General features: G+C 37.6%; 2 protein-coding genes across 8 annotated transcripts in view; one reads left to right on the top strand and one right to left on the bottom strand.

Moving 5' to 3' along the window:
• The window catches only part of LOC109912703 (transcriptional regulator QRICH1-like), a 46,196-nt gene extending 18,991 nt beyond the window's left edge, over positions 1-27,205 (top strand). For 3 of the 7 annotated variants that reach the window (XM_048610195.1, XM_020512142.2, XM_048610197.1), the window contains exons 3-9: positions 1,578-1,749; positions 4,507-4,661; positions 4,821-4,935; positions 7,645-7,753; positions 8,063-8,214; positions 8,354-8,444; positions 11,658-12,845. In XM_048610195.1, coding sequence (XP_048466152.1) covers positions 1,578-1,749; positions 4,507-4,661; positions 4,821-4,935; positions 7,645-7,753; positions 8,063-8,214; positions 8,354-8,444; positions 11,658-11,832 — 969 coding nt within the window. In that variant the 3' untranslated portion in view covers positions 11,833-12,845. Of the gene's footprint in view, positions 1-1,577; positions 1,750-4,506; positions 4,662-4,820; positions 4,936-7,644; positions 7,754-8,062; positions 8,215-8,353; positions 8,445-11,245; positions 11,457-11,657; positions 12,846-13,753; positions 13,820-22,515; positions 22,981-26,916 lie in introns of those variants that run through there. The other 4 variants (XR_007264456.1, XR_007264457.1, XR_007264458.1 and 1 more) reach the window with 4 other exon arrangements.
• helz2c (helicase with zinc finger 2c) lies at positions 22,793-27,291 on the bottom strand. Its single transcript, XM_048609954.1, has 4 exons — positions 27,280-27,291; positions 27,064-27,171; positions 23,263-23,403; positions 22,793-22,846 (listed from the first exon to the last, which is right to left on the bottom strand). Exons 1-4 carry the CDS (start codon positions 27,289-27,291, stop codon positions 22,820-22,822), a joined length of 288 nt encoding a protein of 95 aa, XP_048465911.1. The 3' UTR covers positions 22,793-22,819.
• Positions 27,292-27,504: the final 213 nt, after the last annotated feature.

The raw sequence follows: 27,504 nt of genomic DNA, 5'->3' as shown, positions 1-27,504 counted from the left end.
TCAGAGGAGCAGGAAGGCTGACGTTTCGGGCCTAGACCCTTCTTCAGCAGCCTGATGCTGCTTGGCCTGCTGTGTTCATCCAGCTCTACACCTTGTTATCTCAGATTCTCCAGCATCTGCAGCTCCTGCTATCTCCAGTGTATCCCTTGCTGGTTGGTTTTTTTTTTTGGCATTTCATTCAGTGCCACTGTTTGGCAAATTGACACTTTATTCAATGGGCTTCAACTTTTCTGGCAAGCTTAGTATGTGGCACTTTATCAAATGCCTTTTAGAAGTTCAAGTTCACCAACCACATCAACCTTGTTATCCTCATGCTTCTCTTTTATCCCAACCAAGTTTTTTTAAACATGATTTACCATTAACATTAATTCATGCTTTTCCAAAAAACTTAATTTTATCTCATTATCATTTCTAGAAGTTGTCCCACTGTTAGGGTTGTGCTGACTGGTTTTGGTTGCTGGGTTTTTCCTTAAATCATTTTTTGAACCAGGGTGGAAAATTTGCAATTCAAGCCAGCTGGCGCTGTGCCTGTATTTAAACAGGAAAAATATGGCTAGTGCCTTCAGAATTTCCAACTTCTTTCCCTTGGTATCCTCAGCTGTGAGCCCATTTGATGTTGGAGTCTATCATCTTTAAGGATGGACATCTTTTTTTAATATCTCTCAGTTTTTAGCCCATACGCACACCACCTCTTTCACAATGGCTTGGGCAGCTGCAAAGTGCTCATATAGTAGCTTAGTCATGCCTTCTGCCTGTATGTACAAAATCTCTTTCTGTTTCCTAAGTTGGCCCCACCCTTTTACTAATTGTTTGCTATTTATCTGCCTATTAAAATGTTTTGAATTCCTTTTATTTTAGCTGTGGGTCTTCCCACATTCTCGCGCTCACTTGCTCGCGCGCTCTGTCTCTCTCTCTCTCTCTCTCTCTCTCGCACTCGCGCTCGCGCTCTGTCTCTGTTTCTCCCCCTCCCCCCACCTTGCTTTTTGCTCTTTCAGTTTTCCTCTGGACATGCATATGCAAACTGGCTTTTTAATCAAGATAACAACAAGGGTAACGAATAGTTGAATAAGCAGTCATTGTCTTCAGCACAGTAAACTGATGAGTTGGGAATGGATAGGTAAATGTGTCTACAGGATTTGGAAAATACCTTATTCATTTCAACAACAGTTATTATTTGGTTGTGTGTTAAGTAGCACTTGGAAACTGCACAAAGTGACTGAATGACAGCTTGTATGACAGTATGGGGATAAAACAGTGTGATATCAATATTTGAAGAGGATAATTTGTGATATAAGTTGTCACTGGAAGCTAACAATTTGTATAATATGCACAAATAACGTTGTTGGTTTTTTTTTGTTGGTGTGTTGAATCTGTTCTTGCATGTAATATTGTGTCTTTCAATTATATAAAAAATGTTCCTTAATACTATGGTATAAGCACAGGAGGAAGCCTTTTGAAATAAATCATTTTGTCACTCAGAATCAATCAATTTTTTTTATCTACCAAGTACATAAGAAAATACATTTTGTGGAATAGTTTTACACCATATACTTGGAAATTGTTTTTTGTATATGTAGGTTCAAGCAATGCAGACACATACGACGGAACAGCAAATTGAGGTGCAGACTGATTTAATGCTTCCTGATTCTCTAAAACCAGAAGAAGGGGCTAGTGTCTGGCAGAACTGGGCTCAAGTTAAGAATGCAGAAATTATGAAGGAAGCTGAAAATAAACCCCCTTTGCCAGGAAGTAAGAATTCATTTTATATCTTAGTCATAGAATCATCGTGCAATGAAAGAGGCCCTCTGGTCCATCATGTCTGTGCTAGTCATCAAGCATCTAGCTACTCTAATTGCATTTTCTGGCTCTTGGCCTACAGCTTTGTATGCTACAGTGTTTCAAATGCTCATGTAAGTGCTGCTTAAATGAGGTGATGTTCCTGCCTTTACCACCTTTCAGGCCCTCCTGATGAAAAACTTTCTCCTTAAATCCCTTCTGATTCTCTTCTTACCTTTTAAATGTATGCTCCCTGGTAATTGACCCCCTACTAAAGGGAATAGTTTATTTTCTGATCAACTGTATGTATATCCCTCAATCGTGTAGACGTCAGTCAGGTTCCCCCTCCAAGTCTTCTCTCCTCCAAGGAAAACAACTCAGTCTATGTAATTTCTCCTGATAAATGAAATCATCCAGACGTGGCAACATTCTGGTGAATATATTGTGTTCTGCTCCCTGTCCAGTGCAGTTACATTCTTATGATGTGGCAACCAGAACTGAACACAGTACTTAACTGTGATAATTAAACCAGCATCCTATACAGCTCCACCATTGCCTGCCTGATCTTATGTTTTATGCCATGACTGACAAAGGCAAGTATCCCATATACTGCCTTAATCACTCTGTTGTCTTCAAGGATCAATGTATGTATACACCAAAGTAGCCCAGATTGTCATGGTTCACGTTACCCAGAGGAACTACCATTCATCATGTACTCCCTTGTTTTGTTATTCCGCCCAAAATGCATCATTTCACATTTTTCAGGGTTAAACCCATCAGTTTCTATTATGTCCATCTGACTATATCTTCCTGTAGTCTAAAGCTTCCTTCCTTCCTCTCTGTTTACCATATCACCAGTTTTTGTCATCTGTGAACTTAGGAAAAGCCCCTATATTCATGACTAAGTCATTCATTTACACTTGCAAACCACAAAGGACCCAGCACCCAATTCTCTCCTCTGGGCATAGGCTGCCATTTGTAATAACCACTTCTCTCCTGCACCATCTGCCTCTTGCCATCAGGCAAGTTTGGATCCAATTTGTCAAATTAACCTTGCTCCTGAGGACTATCATATTCTTTTTTAGTGTCCCATGTGACACCTTGTGAAAAGCCTTAAAGTCCATGTAGACTACATCAACTACATTGCCCTCATTGACACACCTAATAACGTCTCTTTTTTTTGTTTTTTAAAACAAAAATCAAATTTTGTGAAACATGATCTCCCCACAAAGCCATGCTAACTACCCTCTATTAATCTTTGACTGTCCGGGTGGAGATAAATTCTGATCCTCGGATTTTTTTTTTATTCCACAAGTTTCTCCACCACTGATTGTTAGATTCGCTGCCTTATAATTCCCTCATTTATCCTGACTATCCTCTTTGAATAATGGTATCACATTAGCTGTCTGCCAATCCTCTGGCACCTCTCCTATGTCCAGAGAGGGTTTGAAAATTAATATCAAGGCCTGGGTAATCTCCTCCCTTTCATTCCCTAGCAGCCTAGGCTACATCTCATCTAGGCCTGGAAATTTGTCAATCTTTAAGTCTTCTAAAATCTTATCCAACTAAATAGTAATTTGTTAAACTTTATCATAGTTGTCCACCTGATTTCTAAACTGACGTTTGTTTTGAAAGAAATGGCTTAAATTGACTATTTTGCATATTGTTGCTTATAACTTTTAAGAAATGCTTCTGTTGAATTATAAGGATAGAATCCACCAGTTTATCAGCACAAAATAAATTGTAAGGTCATAAAAGTGTTTCACTCGTACAAAACCCAACTGAGGAAAGGAAGATTTGTGTGCTGAATGAAACAACTTGATCTTGGAGGCAAAGATTTATATTGTAATAATATTATTGAAACACTTAGCTATTTAAACAAAAGATGTCAAACCCAGCAGCTGCTCATAAATAACAATCCTTTGCCATGTCTTTTTTAGCTTACAGTAATATAAGTCCTTAATGGAACAGTTTTTATCAACTTGTTTGCTGAATAAAGTATGCAATTGATTGATCTGTGATGTTAACAATCTGCATGCCAGTGTAACTGGACTGAGCAGTACCAGACTTGAAGTTTTAATAGGGCTGGTTTTAAGGTTTAGACTGTGTGTCTCATGTATTTCTTGTGTTTGAGACAAACTCTAATTCAAATACTTTCTTTGATTAATTGTGTAACAGTGATCCAGCAGATTTCACTAACTGCAGGATAGCTACTGTGTTCTTGAATTTTGAACAATTTTATGAAGTTGCTTTGAGTTGAAACCTGTTAATGTGGTGTATCATCTGAATATTTTTGTCATAAAGCTGACAGTCAAATCTTTTTGATTGGAAAAAGGTGTAATTGAATTTCTGTGTCACCTTTTTTGATTGTTATTCCATTCCTTCGCACAATCACACTCTGATTTCTCCAAGTCATTATTGGCATCACTAGTACTCTTGTTCACGTCATCTTCAAAAACCATTAGAATTAAACAACACATTCACACGTTATTTGTTAATGGTGATATTTATAAACAAAAACACTGGAGAATTTCTTGGACCTTGAGATTTTTAACAATTGAACTTTGTATGTTCACCTTGTCTAGAGTTCATTATGATTTTTAAAAATGTCCCTGTTTTCATTTAATATAGGCTTAAAACTGTTAAGGTTAATGAGAGTGTGGTTAAATAGATCAATGAAATGCCAAGTTATTTTTGATTAATTTAATAGGCTTTCATTTTACATGTTAGGACGACAGCCAATGAAGTTTAGAGAAGATGCTCTTTGTGCAACATTAGTAGAGCTCAATTATGGACTTTGTTTGATGACCAAAGAAGCAAGATATTCCGATGGTTCACCCTATGAAGCAGACTTGCTGTATTATTTCTTTCTTTGTATTCAGAAGGTATGTTTTGCGAGCTTTCCTTTTTGGGTGGTGGAGAAACATGCTTATGCTGATTAGTTCCTTGTTCCTTTTTAAATTGCTCTGTAATTGAGTGAATGAAATTCTGTTGATGGATGTGACTGCTTTGGTCACTTTCTGTCTGTTTCATATATTTCACAGCATATGTTTGAAAATGGAAGAATAGACAATATTTTTGCCGATCTCTACTATTCTAAATTTACTGAAAAATTACATGAAGTGCTAAAAGAATGGCATCCTAAAATAAGTCCGCTTGGTGAGTTGTAATTTATTTATTTCCATGGTTGTTGTTTGTGTAGAGGTTTATAGGATTGGAAGCAGATCATCAGAGTTCATTAAGTTGTTACAGGTATATTTCAAGGTGTCAGATTTTAAACTTTAGATCTGATATGGATGCCTTGGTATATAATGTTGAAATAACATCTATATGATTATTGTAGAGTGAGAGATCATCAAATCACACAATAATCTCTGCCCTCTGCTCATCTGAGGTCGTATCTTTTGAGTACTTCACTTGCTTGCTTCTCTCTACCTTTTTAAAGTGGTGTTCTTTTACTTCAGATACGTTCATCCCGAGTAAAGAAGTATAAAATTGGAAACTTCTTTGTGAGAAGAAATCATGTAATTGTAACACATTTTATAATTTTATGTAGATACTTTACACCATTTCAGATAGTGGAATTAATTGAATTCAAATGGGTAGAAATATTAATTTTCCCTTTGTTTATCTTCCATCCCCATCAAGGTGGTGGATGAAAACATTTGTATCACATTACCATAGTGACCTCAGCACTTCAGCAGTTAGCGCATGTAATTCACAAAGTCCATACGAACAACAGAACATGACCCTAAGCAAAGTACTGTAGCAACTCTTTGCAAATTTTTCTCCATGTGACCCATTTTAATTCACCAACATGTTCTTGAGGGCACAAATGCTTGCCATGCCGGGAACGTCTTCATCTCATGAAACCGTATTAACAAAATGTCTCTAGAATTAAAATTATTCCAAAGCTGGCAAAACCAGTATTAAATTATGATAGTAAAATTGAGTATATACTTCATATATAATGCATGATGTGTATGAAAATCAGTTTTGAAAGTATTTATTTTGTCAAAATATTTTCTATCCTGTTGAGTCAAGTTCTCCATATTCCCTAGTCATTGAAGATTCTCTGTCTTTATTTCTCCTCCTTTTTCTCTTCTCTTTCTCTCTCCTCTTCACGCATTCCTTCCATACATGGAAATTGGCCCTTCTACCACCCCCGCACGCGCACGCACACTCACACACCCTGCGCCCCGCATCCCAGAACCGTTACAATTTAGGAAACACACATTGCCCAAAATAGATGGTGGAAATGTCTGATTGTAAGAAGAGTTGTATTTTATAAACGTTATTTGGATAAGATGCGTAACTTAGACTAGGACAAGGCCGTGTATTCTGTATCCAAAGCTCTTGAATTGCCTCCCTAAACTTCCTGCCTTACCAACTCCTTTTATCCTTTACTTCTTGTAAGACCTTTAAAACCTGCCTCTGTGGTCAAGCTCTCGTTACTCTCCTAATTTCTTTGCATTCAGTATTGTTTTTGTCCAATTATGCTTCCACTGAGTACTTGTGTTAAAATTGCTGAAAGAATGCAAGCTGTTGGTAAGTTGTTGCCCTTGCAGGGGAGAGGTGGTTGGGAGAAGTGATTGAGAGAGGTATTCTAGTTATATACTGAAATGGTTTAGTGGATTACAGTGCTGCATTTTTCAGCTTACAAGCTATTTTCTGATTTATTCCAAATGAGTAAGATGAAAGTTTTTTTTTTAATTGAATGTATGTTGAAACTTGAAAAGATTCGGGCTGTTTCTGATTGGTGCATACATAGCTTCAGCAGAAAGTGTTTCTAACTTGCTGCAAATTGGTGCTCTCACACATTTAACTTTCGTTAAAAAACACTTGTTATTTTTTGAGATTCTGAATGATGCAAGTTGTAAGTTCAGTGAGTTTGAGTAATGTTAGAATTAAATAATTTCTTTTGCTTCATGCTATATTAATGCACTGACCCACTTTGAACAGAAACTGGATTGTTATACAAATCTGACGTTTCTCCACAATTTTTAAGAATGTTTCTTATGAGGCTTACAATTGAAGTGTTCTGTCAAGGTAAGGGAATTGGTTGGGACTCAGCTGCCTTCTAGTGTTGATATTTGTGGGCTGTGTTCCAATTGGTGGCAATTTCTTATTGCTGGGCAAAATAAAGTGAAAACATCCTATTAGTGGTAAGCAAATGTAGACAGTGGGGACTATCTTCATTCAATTTGAGCACTCCTAATTTGTATCTCCAGTGAGCAAATGAATTATGTTGGCTTTTTGGAGAAACAGTTGATTTGTAAAGGTCTATATTTTCCTCATTCATATAGAAAGGTATCAAGACATTTGCAACTTAAAATAAATAAACCCCACTATCTTTGAACAATTAGATGTCATAGCTATTTCAAGGATTCTATTTCCATGTTTACTTGATGTGAACATGACAATTACCTTGGAAATAATTGTGAACTTTGTGTTCAACCTGTCAAAATTATAGCATATCTTAAGATGCAAATGAGATTTGGTCTTTACATGTTGGTTGTCTACTGCCTTAACAGTAATCTCTTTTTAAAAAGGGCTGGATGTGATTTGATTATTAATGCTGTTTATTTTTATTTCTGGACATCAATCTTTACATGGCTAATAAATCTAAAAGATTTGAGAGAAGACAAATGCTAAGATTTCTTCTAATTTCAGTTTCGGCTGATTGGAAGACTAGCAGTGTAACGTTTTCTGCCCTACTTACAGAATTTGTATATACAATTCTCCAACAAAACATTTTATTGTAAGGTTACATTTTCCATTATTTTCTCTTCACAATAAGCTACTCAGGCAAGTTGTATACTTTTTAAAGATTGTGAAAAATGGTTAACTTTTTTTTTGTTTTGACAGGTTATGTCATCCCAAGTCGAATTACTGAGGAGATGCTTTGGGATTGTAAGCAATTGGGAGCGCATTCTCCAGCTACTCTTTTGTACACACTTATGTATTTCAATACCAAGTATGACTTGCAATTTCATTATTTAGCTGAAATTACTCTGTTAAGGATTAATGAGTTATAATTAACTGCATTTGATGGACTAGAGATATTGTGGAAATTGCTCTTTTTACAAAAAGTGGCTGGTTCTTTTGTGTATTATATTTTATTTTAATACAGGATTAGAAAATGAGCTTTAAAAAAGCTAAATTTTCTATTGTTCCCTAATATGGAATAATTCTACAGACTATTTAACTTGGAAGTAAATTTGATAGGAACAAGATTTTTAATTTGGTAAGATACACATTTAAACTTGGTAAAATGTTTTTGCAGGTACTTCATGCTTAAAACAGTCGAACAACACTCTAAATTAGCTTTCTCCAAAGTATTAAAACAGATGAAAAAGAATCCAGGCAATTCAAAGGATAAATGTTCTAGTATACGATATCTACGATTATATGGACAACTTCAAGCCGGACAGAAAGGTAGTCTACGTTTTAAATAACTAATTTTGATTATAGCAGTTTGCTCTTTCTAAACTAAAAGGTAAAGTACACATTTTGTTGAATCAGTCATTAGAAAGTAAATTAAGGATTTAATACTTGGATGCTTTTTTTGGTTTAGTTACAGAAGATATGTATGTGGAACAACTTGAAAATTCCGAAAATCCCTTGAGGTGTCCCATAAAACTCTATGACTTCTACCTCTTTAAATGGTAAGGATGCCCAGTTTCCAGTAATTGTCATACTACATTTTACTGTTCACTACTTCTCTGTTGTTTTTCTCATTGAGGCATCACCTTAAAGGACTTTCCTTTTATTATCTAGATACCACCATACCAATTAGCCTAGAATGATAGAAAAAAATCATGCACATGTCTCAGGTTGATTGATTATAAGATATAAGAGCAGAATTGTCCATTTGTCCATCGAGTCTGTTCCAGTGTTCGATGATGGGCAATGTGGTTCTCAACCCCATTTTCCTGCCTTCTCACTGTAGACTTTGATCCCCTTACTAATCAAGAACCAATCCATCTTTGTCTTAAATACACTCAATGACTTGGCCTCCATAGCCTTCTGCAGCAATGAGTTCCACAGATTCACCACCTTCTGGCTGTTGAAATTCCTCTGCATTTCAGTTCTAAAGGGTTATCTCTTCACTCTGAGGCTGTGCCCTCGCCTCTTAGTCTTTCCTGCAAGTGCAAGCATCTTCCTCATGTCCATTCTATCCAGGCCTCTCAGTATTTAGTTTCAATGAGATCCTTCCCCTCCTCCTCCTAAACATCGAGTACAGACTCTGAGACCTCAACTGCTCCTCACATGACAAGCTCTTCATCCTCTGAATCATTCTTGTAAACCTCCTCCAGACCCTCTCCAAGGCCACCACATCCTTCAGCTACAGGGCCCAAAACTGCTCTCAGTATTCCAAATGTGGTCAGACCGGAGCCTTGTACATCCTCAGTGGTACATCACTGCTTTTGAATTCTAGCCATCTTGAAATGAATGCGAACGTTGCATTTGCCTTGCTAATTGCAAACTGAACCTGCATGAACTAGGACTCCTAAGTCCCTTTGACTTTAGATTTCTGAAGCCTTTCCCCATATTCCTGTATTCTTACCACTGAAGTGCATAAGCTCACACTTTCTCACATTGTATTCCATCTGCCACTTCTTCGCTCACTCTCGTAGATTGTCTAAATCCTTCAGCAGGCTCCCTGCTTCCTCAACGCTACCTGTCCCTCCACCTATCTGTCTTATCTGCTAACTTAGCAACAATGCCCTCTGTTCCTTTGTCCAGATTATTAATGTACAACTTGAATAGTTGTGGTCCCAATACTGACCTGTGTGGAACTCCACTAATCACTGACTGTCATTCTGAAAAAGACTCCTTTTATCCGCACTGTCTTTTCCCAAACAGCCAATCTTCTATTCATGCCAATACCTTGCCCCTAATTTACTCCCACCCCCACCTAGTTTAAAGAAATTGTGACCTCTATTTACCTTGATTTACACAATCTGTTCATCTGCCTTAATCTGAAAGCTTTGTGCATTAAGATGCAAAGCCATTCTGCTTGTTCTATTATCAAGTTTCCCTACACTTTTTTTATGGTTTCTTGGTACAATTTGATATTCACATATTCTGTCCCTTCCTTTTTATTTTGTGGTAGCAATCAACCTCATCGCTAACTAGCAAACCTGCTTTCCCCTTTACCTCTGGTTGTATAATTTTCATGTCCCCACATGCCCACACACACAATTTAAAGCCCTTTACACAGCACAGTAAAGCAATTCACCAGGACTCTGGTCCCAGCATGAGCCTGTCTCACCGTACCAGCTCCCTACTAGTGCCAATGTCCCATAAATTTGAACCCATTTCTGCCACACCAATTTTTGAGCCAAGTGTTTACCTCTTTAATCTTGTCTTTGTTATTTAGCTTGTCGCTCAAGTAGTCATCTGGGGATTGTTAGCTTTTTGGTTCTGCTTTTTTAATTTAGCCCCCAGTTGCTCATGTTCGCTCAGAATCTCTTTCCAGTTTATATCAATATTGTTGGTATCCACGCCAACTGGACTTTTTCCCCCTCCATCATATGACTACTTCTGTTATGTTATGGAAGTATCTTCCCATAGTAAAAGACCAGAGAATGCACATACTAAAAGCTGGAACATACTGGCATCAAAATACACATGCTTTGTTCCATTTTGGTTATATATCATCAATAAATTGCATTTTACTTCATAAAAATCTCTTGGGTTGATTTGATTTTTCCAGTCATCCTTGCATTTCAGTCATGCAAATACCAAGGGCAGCACAGTGGCTTAGTGGTTAGCACTGCTGCCTGTCACAGTGCCAGGGACCAGGGTTTGATTGTAATCTTTGGGTGATTGTGGAATTTGCACGTTCTCCATGTCTGCATAGGTTTTTGCCAGGTGCTCAGTTTCCACCCTCCACCTGCGCCCCCCCCCCCCCTCCCACCCCCACCAAGGCCAAAGATGTGCATTTTAGGTGGATGGGCCATGCTAAATTTCCCTGTATTGTCCAGGGATCTGCACACCAGGTGGATTAGCTATGGAGGTGTTATGGGGATAGGGTGTGATGCTCTTCTGAGGATTGGTGTGGACTCGATGGGCCGAATGACCCCTCTCTGCACTGTAGGAATTCAATTCTGATTCTATGAACTTGTTTGAAAACTTGACTTTTTTTTTGTCTCTTTTTTGTGAGGTTGTATTTTTAATAATAAGAAATTTAGAGATTTGTAAAACAAAAAGATTCAGTGCAGAATGAGACATAGCCACTCAGATCATTTATGTGTATGTTACAATTTCATTTGATCATGGATTTACTGATCCTCTACAATGTTTCAACTTTTAATTCCACCCCTTCCAACCACAAAAACAAATCAAGCAAGATTATTTTAAAACTAAGTGAGATCCTGTGCAGTTCTCTTAACAGTAATATTTTGGATACACATACCTATAAAAATGTATGTGCATGAAATCCATTCTTTTTTTTATACAGTTTTGCATAAGATGCGCAAATGAATGTTAAATCACCTGAACTGAATGGTTTGGACAAAAAAGTAATCTGTCTAACTAACAGATGATCTAGACAAATTGAACAAGCTGAATAACTTTGAACTTGTATACAAGATTCACCTACTCCAGGCACACAGTTGTAAACTGGACATTTTATGCATTTTATTTTTTGTTTGATGTTGGTGCAACATTCCACATCTGGCAGGCAAGTGCAAAATTGATATTTTATCTACATAGTCTGGCAATAAAGTCCAACATTTTATTGAATTTGAAAGTCCATGTCTCTTAAATGTTGCTATTAGATCTTCTATATAAATCATAAGATTTGCTTAATTTCATTTTTCTATATTACTGTGTAAATAACAAGTAATAACGACACTTTTTTTTTTCTGTAGTCCACAGAGTGCTAAAGGGCGAAATGATGCCTTCTACTTGAACGCTGAACCAGTAGTTGCTCCAAATAGCCCAATCTGGTATTCAACACAGCCAGTCAGTAATGAGGCAATGGAACAAATGTTGACCAGAATACTTATGATAAGGGAGGTTCAAGAAGCTTATGTAAATACATAGATTCCTCCCTTCGGGTGAGAATTTCCCAAAGCAGGGTGCTGGTGGAGGAACTGCCAGTCAAAAGTAAGTCATAGGAAGATTATTTTGTCAGAGAAACATCTTTGTCTCTTCCTGCTCCCTAAGATGATGTTCATGCACAGTGTGCTTGAGGACTTGTGTAACATGAATATGGATGTCAGAATTTGTAAACCCCGTGAATTTGTGGGTGACTTGTATTCCAGTTCTAAGGCTTGATCAGTTCTATTGTTTCTTTAAACTATACATAAAAATGTAACTGTCTAAATGAACAAACTGTAAATAAGAGGAAAGTTTAAAAACTATTTCTTCCAGTTGGTAGTAAGTTTGCTACTTCATCTATAAATTCTTTAATGGAACTTTGAATTAAATATAAATTATGTGCATTCCAATTTGTGGCAACACACATAATTGTGATCATTGTATAACTTAACTTCTTGTTTGAATCTAGACTCTCAGTTCTGTCTGTACTTTGATTACAGATGCTTCCACGAACAGTTTTTTTTAGCAGACTGACATGTTCTTTAAGTGTCTGTCTTTTTTTGTATGTAATGTACCTGGTGTACTTTATGTGCCTAATGTGGATATTCCACTACAGATTTTGAGAAGAAACTTTATAAAATATGAAAATTACATTTGCATGAACAAACATTAAATTGGGTTTAAAAAAAATGTTGGCTTTAGGTTTTAAACCAGATCAACGTTACCTCACGGACCTCGTGATATCGTGCCTTGGTATTAGACAGGCACAGGATAATTTCTTATGGACTATAGTGTACTAGAAAGCTTTTTGCATAGTTAGTTTTGGTGGTTTTTACTTTTATGGGGATAATTTTTTCCACTCTTTTGTTTTGAATCATCGACTAAAATCAGTACTGTTACACACGTAGTGCTTACCAGGGATACCATGTTACCTTTGTAATTTTTTATACAGATCATTCACTAATTTTGTTGGTCTAGGTAGAAACAATAAATTTTGCCTATGAAAGTAAAATGCACTTTTGGTTGTTTATCATCAAGAAATTATTTTGAAATCTTAAATGTGAACCTCCTAAATATAGTATAAATATATGCCAAAAATTGTTTGAACTGCATAAGCGTATTGAAATCAGTTTGGCTACAGGTCATTCAAATATGTGGTTAGAATGCAAGTGGGGCAAGTGTATATTTTGATTAATCTCCCAAATCGGAGGTATTTCAGCATTTTACCTTAGAATTGTTTTGTGTGAAAAAGTATTTCGTTCAGGATGTGCAAGTCCATTTGGTGACAAATAGGTGTAATTTAACTACCCAACAAGAAAATTCAGTTTGGGATGCCATTTTTGTACCATTGCTGTGACATGTTCATAAGGGATTTGTTTTGCCTTATTACCAATTCAGTGCTTGTGCTTATAGCTGTAATTTTAATGATTTTTAACTTGATTTCTATGTTTAGGTTCTTAAGATCTGTACTATCTTACTTATTCCTTCCTTAGGTAACCTGTTTTAAGATACAAATGAGATTTTTGCTTAAGCCCAAAGCTTCCAAACCCAAAGCAATTTTCTGAAAAGTAGCACACTTTGGTCTAGAACTCTTTAATACCTCAGCAATGATCCTTGTTTTCTTAAAGGGAATTGGCCCATCTGCCAGTTTATCTTTTTCTGTTTTGCTGTACATACTTTAGTTTTGGCCAACGTATCGAAGCTGGGCTCGTGTTTTTGTTTCATCTGTAGATTTATGGTGTCAGATCTTTCTGGTCTTCTAGAATCTGATTAGAAACATTCTAGAGCCAGTTATTTTTGTGTAGAACTCATTAATGTAATAAACAAAATACTACTTACTCTACTATCCTTACAGATAAAATCTTTTGAACTGCAACTTCATAATATTGCATTGTGTGTTCTGCATGTTTTGTTTCTTGACCAGATATTCAAAGCATGAAAAACAGTAACTGGGGAAATGAGAGCTGCAGTTATTTTCCTTTTCATGAAGGTATTTTTAAAATATGCCTTTTCAATTTCTGATAACAAAAGGGTGCAAAACCTTAGGATTTCCATAATGAAAATTGATATCGTCAGTCCATAAAATAGAATAATAGTTGTTTGGGAGTCAGTCTTGAGGCTGTAGTCATTGTAAGGACCAGTTCTGACCATCCATAGAACTGTACTTCAATTTACATAGAATGGCTTTCATTCTAGTTTAAAGAATTGCATTCGAAGTTAGCAAATGTAACATTACCATTCAGAGAAGGCACAGAGAGAAAACGAATGAACAGGAGCTTCAGTGGGAGTCAGTGCTAGGCCCTCAGCTAGATTTATTTTAAAAAAAAAAAAAAAAAAAATTAGACTGGGAATATTGTAAACAATGATGTGTCTAATAATGCAAACTTAGATGGAAACTCCAGTTTTGAAGATACAGATACAGGTAGGTTAAACAAATGCGCAACCAGGGAGCAAATACCATAAAGTGAGTAGGCCTATACAGCTAGCAATTAGGAAGGCAAATTACACATTGTCCTTTATTGCAAGTTGATTGGCATAGCAGAATAAGGAAACCTGCTACAGTTGTACAGAGATAGTAGGAACTGCAGATGATGGAGAATCTGAGATAACAAGGTGTAGAGCTGGATGAACACAGTAGGCCAAGCAGCATCATAGGAGCAGGAAGGCTGACGTTTCGGGCCTAGACCCTTCATCAGAAATGGGGGAGGGGAAAGGGGTTCTGAAATAAATAGGGAGAGAGGGGGCGGCGGATAGAAGATGGATAGAGGAGAAGATAGATGGAGAGGAAACAGACAGGTCAAAGAGGCGGGGATGGAGCCAGTAAAGGGGAGTGTACGTGGGGAGGTAGGGAGGCGAAAGGTCAGTCCAGGGAGGATGGACAGGTCAAGGGGGCAGGATGAGGTTAGTAGGTAGGAAATGGGGGTGTGGCTTGAGGTGGGAGGAGGGGATAGGTGGGAGGAAGAACAAGTTAGGGAGGGGGGACGAGCTGGGCTGGTTTTGGGATGCGGTAGGGGGAGGGGAGATTTAAGCTTGTGAAATCCACATTGGGAACCCTGCAGCCCAATGGTATCAATGTGGATTTCACAAGCTTCAAAATCTCCCCTCCCCCGACCGCGTCCCAAATCCAGTCCAGCTTGTCCCCACCTCCCTAATCTGTCCTTCCTCCCACCTCAAGACCCACCCCATCTCCTACCTACTAGCCTCATCCCGCCCCCTTGACCTATCCCCTCCCTACCTCCCCACCTACACTCACCTTTACTGGCTCCATCCCCGCCTCTTTGACCTGTCTGTCTCCTCCCCACCTATCTTCTCCTCTATCCATCTTCTATCCGTTCCCCCTCTCTCCCTATTTATTTCAGAACCCCTTTCCCCTCCCCCATTTCTGAAGAAGGGTCGAGGCCCGAAACAACATCAGCCTTCCTGCTCCTCTGATGCTGCTTGACCTGCTGTGTTCATCCAGCTCTACACCTTGTTATCGCAGATTCTCCAGCATCTGCAGTTCCTACCATCTCCTGGAGGTGGTGAGCAAATTGGGTGAATATTCTTTGGAATTTTAGAAAAATGAGAAATAATCTTCGTGAAACATACAAGTTTCAGAGCTCATTTCCTTTGCCTGGTGAATCTAGCAGATGGGGGTCAGTCTTAGATAAAGGAAGTGTTCAATTAATCATAAACAACTTTCTCAGAATATCAGCAATACTCTCAAGTAGTTGATTCCAATTTCAACTCCATCTGCTGATTCCTTAAGACTGATGCTCAACTCTTAAATTTTCAAACAAAAAGCACAGCTATAGATCTTTTTAAGACAACTTTGTCATATTTTAATTTTTTTCTCCTTATTAATATTTGCAGTTTTGCTGTTTTTTGTCTAATACTGGCAAACTTGAGATATTCATGAATATTTGATTTCAAACTATCTAAATTCTAGTATATAACTAAATGTTAGAGGGACTATATGCAGTCTTTCCTTTTCCTCTTGCACCACTACCCTAGATTGGCATTGGTCATTCTTCAGGATTGTAAAATAGCTAGTACCAGTGCAGATGTTATTATTAAAGTAATATTCTTTACACAGCAGAACTTTGCTGCAGCAGAATTGGTTAACTAAATTATTTAGGGACAGCCATGTTAATTACCACTAAAGTAAGCCGATCCAAATCACATGCATCACTTTTGCTTGTTTTACTTTGACTGTAAAATTTGTATGTTGTGTTTCCACTGTATATAATGCTGGTATTTTTCATGAAGCCTTCATGTGGAAAAGGATACCCAAATGGTTTCAGTTACTTAGACTAAAACCAATAAAGAGAATTGGTGGCAGTAAATGTACCCATTATCCCAGAAGATTCATGTCAGCATGACCAGGACCCACTCAGCAGTATTTTGCTTTTGTTTTGTTCAGAAACTGTTTAAGACTAAGTTTTTCTATGCACATGTTGGCAGAACACAGACTTGAACAATGGCTAGAGAGGATTGGAGAGTTGACAATGAGTGAGAATTCTCCTTATGTAGTGACCATTTTCTGCATTGAAAATTCTCAAACTTTTGGGCATTTTTAAATTTGTTTTTAATGACAGATTCATGTCAAGAAATCATGTTCTCTTCAACCAACTAAAAAATTAATTATCATTTTCATACTCCAAGTGTGATAATTTGAAACAGTAGTTTAACAAACTTTTAGAAATTGTGCTTTTTAAAGTAAAAGTTAGCAAACTGCATGTTCGTATGTTAAGTTCTAGATCTTACGTAAAGTTTATTTTTTCATGACTAATTTAGAAAATTTGAACAAAATACAATTACATTCTTTCATCAATTACACAAAGTAAGGGTAAAGTCACCAGAGGACCATAGGCTGCTGTCTCATTCAAGAAATGACTGGTGGTGAATTTAACCCAAGGGTCACCATGCCTCAGAAGGGGTGAGGTTGATAAGATGGGACCTTCACAGTGATCTCAAACAGTACAGCAAATTAACCTGCATGGTTGGTGTCACTCTGCATCACAAACTCGCTGTCCAGCCATCTGAGCCAGAGGTGTAACGATTAGTTGAATTTTCAGATTTTATTTAGGAATGAGGTCCACACTGTTAACACTGCGCAACATTTTGTTCTCCAAGAGATATATAAATGCCATGTGAAGGGGTACAAAACTGTAATTGTATAATGTAAAGAAGAGGCCAGTACATAAGATGCTCTTTGTATGAGTTAATTAAGTCCACCATATAACATCTCAAAAGGCTGAAATATGTACAGAGAATCCCCTCACTCCACATGCATTAGTTTACAGTATGTACGTTTTGACCATTCAAGGAATATTTTAGAATCTGTAAATAAATTGTTTTGATCTTGGTTGGTGAAAAGCATTAGACCCTGAAGAGGCTGTTGCACACTCCTTTGGAGAGAGAAGCCAGGATGGGCTGATGCCATTCCCTCATTGTATTGACAATCTAGTGAAACTAGAAGCAATGTTTACTAAAAACAGAATTTCATCACAGCTAGTGGCACAAAATAGGCTTTCTCAGAGGTTTTACACAGTGCCTAATATTCAGTGAATCAAATTACACTATGCAAAAACAGGGCAGCTGATTTGATATTGCTCATGTTCAGTGCTGATTTGAGATGACTTTCTACCCACAATTGAGAACTTTTCAAATGGTGGGTCAGGAGCAGCTTGGAGCCAATAAAATAATTCAGTAATTCTTTAGTTTTCATTTTATCCCTCACTACTTCCTATTTTTTATTGAAACTACTTGTTATGAATTAATTCTAGATGTTATTTGGTAGGAATGCATGTTGCAGATTTGGTTATAGCTGCAGGACTGGTTGATTGGATAGTGTTATGGTGGATTTTGCAAATATCACCCTTCTGCAGTTTTCCTGTGCTACCTTTAGCGATGCGATATGGTATTGACTTGAATCTTGTGACCAGATAAGAAATAAAAGAAGAAATTATATAATTCTAATCAAAACTTCATGCAGACCTATAATAAAGAATCTCAACTAATGCAACTTTGTAAAGTTGTTTGTGAACTGTAACAATGATACAACAGAAATAACCCAGAGCTGAATATTAGTTTACATATCCAATGCATCTCTGACGGAAAACTAATTTAGGAGAGTTAACAAAGTGCTTGCTTTCTGCTTCTAGAAATTAAGTAGTAAAGGACTGTAATGCTAATGTACAGTTTTAAACAAAAAACTAGGACTGGCATCATATATAATATGGCAGCATTTTCCTCTGAAGAGGTCTCCCTCAATTACAAAAAAACAAGTTCCAAAACAGAGCACAATATTTTGTTACTTCCTGGATACAGATCTGCAAATAGAGGAAAAAGTTCGAAAGCTTCAGTTATATGTATAAACAATTATTTCTACATATGCATTCTAAAAAGCTATCCAATTATAAAAATGGTGAGTCAAAGTCTTGTGTTGAGTACGATTCTCAATTTCTATTAAATTGAGGTTAAATTTAACAATGTTTAAATTTGAGACAGCTTTAAAGAAAACTACACAAATTTTCCAGAACTTATTCTACAACTGCATAGTGCCTTGAAGTATAAAAGTCCTGTCTCTTTGGTAAAATGTTAAATTCTATCTGGACATGCTGTTAAATACTGTAGTATTAGAAAACAAGAATGCTTTATCTTAAACTAAATGTGTTCATCTTGGGGGCAGATCTATAGTTAGATGTGAATATTGAAAGATACTGAGCAAATTGTACTGCTCCTTCGTACTATAGCATTGAATGTTAATTTTCCCTACTGTCAAGGTGACTCTCAATTTGCTGATATTAAATTCTTGAATCTAGTTCTAAGCCAAAGCACTGAAGAGTTCTAGAACAGAATAGCTTTTGACAGAACCTGAACTGAACATTAATAATCAGGTTATTGGCAACTGGGCAGTACTGATGGTAGAGAAAGCATTGTTCACTTTGCATGTTTGTTTGAAGATCTTCAAACATTTTTACATCTTTCCCTCATTAGTGAAACAGAACCTGCAGGGATGATTGAGATAAGATTGCTAACGTCTGCCCTGATTCAGACTTGGGTTCTTACAATGAGTCCATCTAATTGTTTTCTTTACAATTTACAATGAAGTGATTTGCCTGTCCACTTCAGAAGATATGAGTAAACAATTCAATAATATGATCATTCAAAGCCATCTGGATAAACTAGTCAATAGATGGGAGAAAAGAGTTCAATGCTGAGAAATGCAAGTTCTTGTAGTAGAAGCATAAACTACGTGAAGTGTATGCTGAATGACTGCATGTATAACTTAACCACTAGAAATTTTAGTTGCCATGTTATTAGAACAGACATAGTAGGAAAAGTAAAAATGTCGGAGTGTATATCTAAAAGATGGAGTTACATAGCGATGAAGCTGTACTTACCTTGGTGAAAGCAAATCTAAAACATATGTTCAAGCTTGGTTTTCATGATAAAGGAAGAGTGTATGTGTGAGAAGACTGTAGAGAAGGTCTACAGGTAAACTAAGAGGGACTTTACACTTTGGAGAAGATGAGGACAGATGCGATTTAAATTTAAGAGCAGTACAAAATTGGAATCAAACACATAACGACAGAACAATTGAGGAATAAGTACATATTACAAGTAAGTAGTAGGGAAACAAAGATTGCTGGAAAAGTTCAGCAGATCTGGCAGCCTCTGTGGTGAAAAATCAAAGTTAACATTTCCGGTCCAGTGATGACTCTTCAGAATTAAGGAGGGTCACTGGACCTGAAACATTAACTCTGATTTCTCTCCACAGCAGCTGCCAGATCTGCTTAGCTTTTCATATCATACAATTATGAAAAGTCACATAACCACGTGAGCCACAACCCAAATAACTCAGGCCTTATGCTCCTCACTATCATTTTCAGACTCTGCCTTGTAATTATCAAAATACAGCCTGGACATATTTTCAGAACTGCAATTGTAGTAGGTGTTGCCACAGCACACAACAGTACTAAAAGTAAACTATCTAAATGATAGAGCACAGGAGACTAACTATTCACTTCATAATGCCATGCTGGCAATTTGACAAAGCTTTCTAGTTCCCAACTCTTTCCCCATAGCTCAGCAACTATTTCCTTTTCAAGTGCGGTTTATGGTTGTTAAGGAGCAATCAGAGGTTCCTAGCGTTTGCCAACTGCAGCATTTCCCCACATAACTGTTAAGCTTTTGCATTGTAAAAGAAAATTCAATGGTGTGATGATCATGTACTTAATTGGTTGCTTTCCTCAGCTGATATGACACTTGTTTGACATTATTGAACTTTCTTTTGCTTGTCCTTCCACAGAAAATGACTGCTATCTATAGTATGCAAAAATGGTCAATAAAATTTCTTAGAAACCCATGCTCAGCAAATCTCAACTACATATAGATCCCTGGGTCAACTGAAGTCCTCATTCAGTAGACCGCTGGACTCATGGAATAGTGTCTCAAAGATCTGTACAGGTCAAGTGATTTCTGTAAAACAGTATTCTGAGTGTTTGCAGTTCTGTGTAAGCTGCTCCATGATTATGGCCCCAGATAGAGCCACACTTGCATCAGAGCTTTCGGATGAGAGGGGGCACTAATGACACAGATGACAGCAACAAACAAAAAAGGGATTCATCACTTTTTGGCTGATCAGGGTGTTACATAGCATCTAATGGAAGAGCTGTTCATCTGTGCAATCTACCCTTCCTTGAAGTAGCAATCATATCGACATCTGTTCTGATTTTTCTCCCTACAGTAAGTAGCAGCTACCCAAATACTAAAATTACTAGTAATGTCAACCGACATTACAAGATGATATACCAGTAGAGAAACACAATGCAGCCAATAACACACATCATATTCTGTTTAACCATTCCTCAGGATATATGCATAGAATTATCTGGTAGAACACCTGGATTTTACAAAAATGGATAACAGAGCGTTACGGCTATGAGGATTGTAATAACAAGCATCTACACAGCTGCCCTACATAGCATCTCACAGAAACAAAAAAAAATGTTGAGCCCCACAGGAGGAACGAAGAAAGATAGATGGTGAAGCCTAGGTGACTGAAAACCTGGTCACCAACAGTGATTAAATGGGAAACAATATACTAAACACCAGAGGAATGTTTTTCTTTAGGGATATAAAGAGGCGTTAGGGTAGGAAGAGGTCCCAGAAACAGGGAGGAAAGAGATTAAAAAGGAATTACATGATACATTGGATGCTTGCAACCAAAGTTGGTAATTTCAACAGACCCTTGAGCCACCTTGCTTATCAATCTTAAAATTAATTATCCACATTATCTATTTTCCTCCATTATAAGCCAATCTTTCATCTCTGACAAATATCACAACCGTCAATTAGTTATTGCATTTGCTTAATTAAAGAACTTCATGAATTTTTTTTCTACCCTATGTAGCCACAGTGGTTTTATACCATTATTTCCCTTTGCCTTGTTGTGTTTAACACTGCATAGCTGTTTATATCTTCTAATTCTCAGGAAATGCCTACACCTGGAAGGTCAATTTTTATTAAGCGCTGTTGAGCTATTCTTTTCATTTATTATTGATGAATTAAACCATTTTACTGAAGATGAGATTGGACAGTGGATTAACAATTTAAAAACAAACTTACCCCTGCTGAATCAAAACTTCATGTGGGAGATCACAACCAGTATATGCATTGTTTGTAACACAGTATTCCAGAAATGCACCCCAACATGGATCCTGTGACAAAGAAATGTTTAACAGTTTTATTATAATTGACGTCACAATACTTGCAATGTGGTACCAGTTAATGGAAAAATGACTTACTCCTCACTAAAAAATATTTACTGATTTGTTGCAACCAATTTTCAAGTACAGTTCTAATGTTCATTTTTATAGTGGAATTGTGATGAGCCAAATGCAGATAGCTCAAAATTCTGCTCATGGTGAGATTATTGGCCTTTCCCCTGATCAGAAGAAATCCAATAGAAGGAGAGAGTAAGGACTGCAGATGCTGGAAGTCAGAGTTGATAAAATGTGGAGGTGGAGAAACGCAGCAGGTCAGACAGCATCGGAGGAGCAGGAAAGTTGACGTTTCGGGTCTGGACCCTTCATTAGGACTTGCCTGTGATAAGTCAAAGTTCTGGACCAGTAATTCCGAATTGGCCAATGTCATGCATGCTTGTCAAGTGACCAGAGTAACAAACTGGAGCAGAGTTAGGAGCGGTGCGAGGGGAAACCCAAGTCCCACAGCAGTGTGAGGGGAAAATTGAGGCCTAAGTGAAGCACAACTTAATTTGGTGCAGCGCAGAGCAGGACAGTTGTTGGACTGGGGCCTGACCACGCACTCAGCTGCTGCTATTTGAAATTCTTTACCAATCCTTTATGTCATAACTATCTTACTTCCACCTCATTTTTCTTAGACACTAAGTAATGCTGCTACTTTTCCTTTTATTCCTCTTTTGTATCTAAGATGGCACTATTAAAGACAGCCTATATTCTAAAGGATATAGGATATCCTTTATTGCCATGTGTACTCCTGTACTTCTATACTGGAGTACACGTGGCAATAAAGGATATTCTATTCCATTCTAGTGGACAAAGGCATGGGTAAACTAGCAACAATAGCTGCAAAATAGTTTTGCCCACAGCCTGAATGAGTATGCACCCAGGCATTTTTAAGGTGGATAAAGCCAACTGTTTTGCTGCTCTCTGCCAGATCGCTTTCAGTGTTTAAAGATGAAATGTGAAGCAATAAGTGGGTCACCGCTATGGTCTGTCCAAAGATTGGAAGGCACCAGAAAGCTGCCACTTCCTGTAACAGGAAAATCCAAAAGGCCTGGCTGCTTTATGAATGTCAATATGTTACCCACACAACAAGAGACTGACAAAACCACTTGGGGACCTCCAACTTTTTTGAAACGGCTTTCCAACAAAAAAAATGCCATCAATGGAAGAACTTGGAAGATCCAATGAATGTCTGCCTATTCACTCGCCTGCTTCCTTAGCTGAAGCTGCACAGGTCAAGAGAGAAGCTCGAGGATTTCGCACTGCAGTACAAAAACATGGAAAATGTTTGCATCGATGAAAGATTACCAAGCTTTTCCAGAGGTACAGGCAACTAAAAATTTTTAAATGTATAAAGTCAGCCCATTGTAAAGGCAAATAAACTGAAAAATAAAGACATTTTTCACATATTTACTTTGTCATGGTGTTCTCATTTGTTTTGACATAGCGTGATTGTGAGTAAATCAGACTGCATTAGCAATCCCGAAGCTCTGCTCACCACCAATGTATGGGTAGGCTCCCAGCAAATCAACATTGCAAGGTTCTGATTTTAGTCTAATGTTAAGCTGCTAAGACATGCACAGATCCTCTTACAACTTTGAAATCAAGTAAACCAAGAGATTAAAGCAAAATCAGGACTCAAAGTCAGAAATTCTATTTAACAAAGAAATTCACCCACCTTGAGAAGAATATGTGGATTACCAACCACAATCAACAGTGCTTTTGCTCGAGTGATGGCCACATTAAATCTTTTGGGGTTGGAAAGAAATCCTAAAACACAACGAGTGTCCTCAAACAGATTTTCTTCACTGGACCGTACCTGTACAAAGCACTTGTTAATGTTGAAACTGCTTATGTTTTCTTATTTTGTTTACATTCAAAAAGGCAAACAAAATGCACCGTACTAAACAATCATAACATTGTATATTAATTTGGTATATACTTATCTGTTAAACAGCCAGGAAATATTTTAAGAAAAAGGTGCATGTGAAAAATACTGAATTGGAGGGAGGGGTGGTTTGATTTATCTCCAATTGGGAATTATACATCGGTATTAATGTATACTGATGACTTACAAATGAATTTGTACCAGTTCTTCTTAAACACGTCTCACATGGTCAATGAAGAAATGGTCGATCTAGTAAAATTCTTGTTCTGAAACATTACACTTTCAATACATTTAAGAATGGATACTTAGAAACACTAAAGTTCTATTAATACTTTGTTTCAAAACATGCTGAGGGGCTTCTTGAAAAATGACATTGTACAACCTATCACCTAACAAGTCTGGCAAGTCTTTTTGAAAGTTTACCAAAATTAAGATATATTTGTACTCCGCTGAAAGCAAATTGTTTCTTAAAACAAACAATATTTACTGGAACCAAAACAATAAAGCATTTGTGTCACAAATCAATAATTAATGCTTGGGACTTTGGGAGTCAATTCCTGGAATTTTAATGCTTTTTTTAATCTATTGCCATGACTTTGGTGGAAGACTGGCAGAACCAAAAACCCAGTTGAAATGGCTAATACCCACAATTCTCACCACTTCTTCAGTGGTTTCACTCGTAATCTTATGTTACAGTAGAGGATTGGGAGGACAATGTAGAGATTCCCCCTTCCATGTTATTAACATATTACTTTAACCAGTCACCTCTTTGGAATCATCAGTTTGCAAAGTTTATTTTACGATCATAGTTTTATTTTAAAGGAAATTAGACAAACAAGTTAACTAGGTTCCTGCTTTATCTGTGGGCCTAATGTTGGCAATTATACAAATCCTCCATTTAAACATAGCTTGCAGCTTAAGTTCTAGTTTTAAAACAATTACCATTTAAGAATAAAACAAACAACTCCAATATATCCAATACTGTTCCTCCAATATATTCTGTTTTATATTCCACCTCAGGAGCTTACAGCACAATGGCCTCAACTTAGAATTCACTAGCTTCAAAACTGCCCCACCCTAGCCAGCCCTCCCTCTCATCCCTGCCTCCTTGACGTGACACAACCTATCCGTCTTCCTTCTCACTTATCCACCCCACCCTTCCCACTAACCAATCTCTACAACCCATCCTGCATCCATCTATCGCCACCCCACTTCCCTTCGCCCAGCAAACCACCACCCCCTCCATTTTATTTCTGAGCTCCCTTCCCCTCCCTAGTCCTGATAAAGAGTCCTGACCTGAAATGTTGACTTTCCTGCTGTGTGGAGCTGGAGGACAATAACAGGGTGTTAAATGAGTCCTACAATTTTGGGGAAAGGGACTGTGATGTTCTTGACCACATTGACATAAGGAACGAGGAGGTATTGGAGGTTTTTGCAGGCTTAAAGGTAGACAGATCATCAGATGCAGCTGAGCTGTATCCCTGGCTGCTGTGGAAGGTGAGGGAGGGCCCAACTATTTAATATTTCTGTGGCCACACGTGAGGTGCCAGGGGACTGCAAATATGGTTCCATTTATCAAGAAGGGGGGCAGGGAATTACAGGCCAGTGAGTCTAACATTAGTGGTAGGGAAACAAGAAGAAAATTCTGAACGAGAGAATTAATCTGCACTTGGAGGAGCAAGGTTTGATCAGGTATAGTCAGCATAGCTTTGTTAGAGGAAGATCATGCCTAACAAATTTGATTGCATTTTTTGAGGTGGTGATCAGGTGTGCAGAGGAGTATAGTGCAGTTAGTGTAGTTTTTTATGGATCTCAGCAAAGCCTTTGACAGGTCTCACATGATAAATTGATAAAGAATCTATAAGTACATGGGATCCAGGGTAACTTGGCAAGTTGGATCCAAAATCAGCTTTGAGGTAGGACAATGGTGGTTGAAAGCTGTTTCTATGACTGGACGCCAGTGCTCAAAGGCATATCACAAGGATGAGTGGTGGGTCCCTTCTTGATATCTATCAACAATATAGATGAAGATGTTGATGGTGGAAAGAGAAAGAGATGATAAGCAAGTTTGTGGATGACACGAAGATTGGCCAGGTAGTTAATAGCAAGGAAGGTCTTGTGTTACAAGGAGAGATAGACAAGTTGCTCAGATGGGCAGATGGAATTAAACCGTGAAAAGTGAAAGGTAACAAGTGACAAAAAGTAACAAAAGGAGTAATCAACAACCAGCAAGACACTAGGAAGCTCAAAGGAACAGAAAGTTAAGGTCTTTGTATACAGATCCTTGAAGGACAGGAGGACAGGTTAATAGGATAGTCAAGGCTGCATAGACTATAAGAGCAGGGAAGTTATGTTAGAGCTGTACAGGTTTTTGGTTAGGCCACAGCTGGAATACTGTGTGCAGTTCTGTTTGGCACACTTTCGGAAGGACGTGATTGCATTGGAGGGGGTTTGGGGAGATTCACCAGGATCTTGCTAGAGTTGGAGAATTCCAGCCATGACGAGAGGCTGGAGAGGCTTGGGTTATTCAGAGCAGAGAAGCGCGAGGGGGATGGTGACCTCACTGAGGTGTGTTAGATTATGGTGGCATGAACAGGCTGAACAGGAAGCAGCTATTACTCATAATTGAAGGGTCAATGAGAAGGGGACATAGTTTTAAGACGAAGGGCAGCTGGTTTAGAGAGGATTTCAGAAAAAAAAAAAATCTTCACCCAGAAGATGGAGGGAATCTGGAATGCACTGTCTTGGAGGACAGTGGAGGTAGGAAACGCCACAGCCTTTAAAAAGTATGTTGATGAGCACATATCATTCAAGGCTTTGGGCCAAGTGCTGGAAATTGGAAATAATAGATAGGTTGGTGCAGACTTGATAGGCTGAAGGACCTCTTCTGCACTGTATGACTGACTAGGGCAGCAGTGATTTATGATGGAAAAGTGTCATGTGTTTTGAACCTGGAATAAAGTTAGTAAACGCTGGAAACTCTCAGCGGTATAGTTATAATCTAAGAAAAAATGTTTGAGGAGGTTGGCTCTGTTCATTTTCAGCTGTTTAATTTTTAAACTGTTCAATTTAATATGCAGATTACAGGGTGAATAATCATGTATATTTTGTACCCCTGTATGTGTGCTGCAATATTTGTACAATTATGCAAGTATTAATGCTAACTCCAAACTGTAATAGATGTGTTACCGTGTTGAAATTACTATCTATTATCTCTGAGCAAAACATTTCCATTGCAACTACCTATATTGTGGATTGTAACATTTATGAAGTGGTCAAACAATAAATAGATTGAAGAGAGTTTATGGATAAAATATTTACATTTAATAAAAATAAATTAGGATAGAAATGTAGACTTGAGGTATTCTGACTATAAAGCTAAACTGAAATGCAAGGAAGAGGGTTAACAACCTGAAATGATAACTCAGTTTTTTTTCTCCACAGATGCTGCCTGACCTCCTGCATGTATCCAGCATGTGTATTTTTTTTAATGCAAGGCACAGTATTATTTCCATATTAATACCATCCATACATGCTACTGGACTGTTGTAAGTCATGTAAAACTGTCAACACAAGTATTAATGATCTTACTGTTGACACAATTATGACCAGTTTCTCCTGGCCTTGAAACTCTTCAACAGATCCAACCTTTAGTTCAGAGAGATAACCACTTCGGAGAAGAATTCTGATTTTTTGTACCTGCATGTACAAAATAAAAATACATTAATATGTATACTTGAACTTATAATGATCTAGGTGTGAGAAAACTGAACAATTTCATTCTACACCTTTACATTGCCAGCTCACAAATATGGTCATGTCTCCATATTTTCTCTTGCCAAATTACTTATCTTTTGTATCATATTTTGAAATAATTCCCAAATTAATCTCAGTTTTGTATTTGATCCTTATCTTGACCTGCTTTAATAGGGGGACAAATCAGGGGTGGGCAACAAACATGATTTTCAAGTTGAACAAGTAGCTGATATGTCATAACAAGGTGTAGAGCTGGATGAACACAGCAGGCCAAGC

The sequence above is a fragment of the Rhincodon typus genome, chromosome 22 (genome assembly GCF_021869965.1).
Source record: "Rhincodon typus isolate 14 chromosome 22, sRhiTyp1.1, whole genome shotgun sequence".
Classification (NCBI taxonomy): domain Eukaryota; kingdom Metazoa; phylum Chordata; class Chondrichthyes; order Orectolobiformes; family Rhincodontidae; genus Rhincodon; species Rhincodon typus.
Note: the sequence above shows the minus strand (reverse complement) of the source record. Positions and strands in the feature narration are given on the sequence as shown.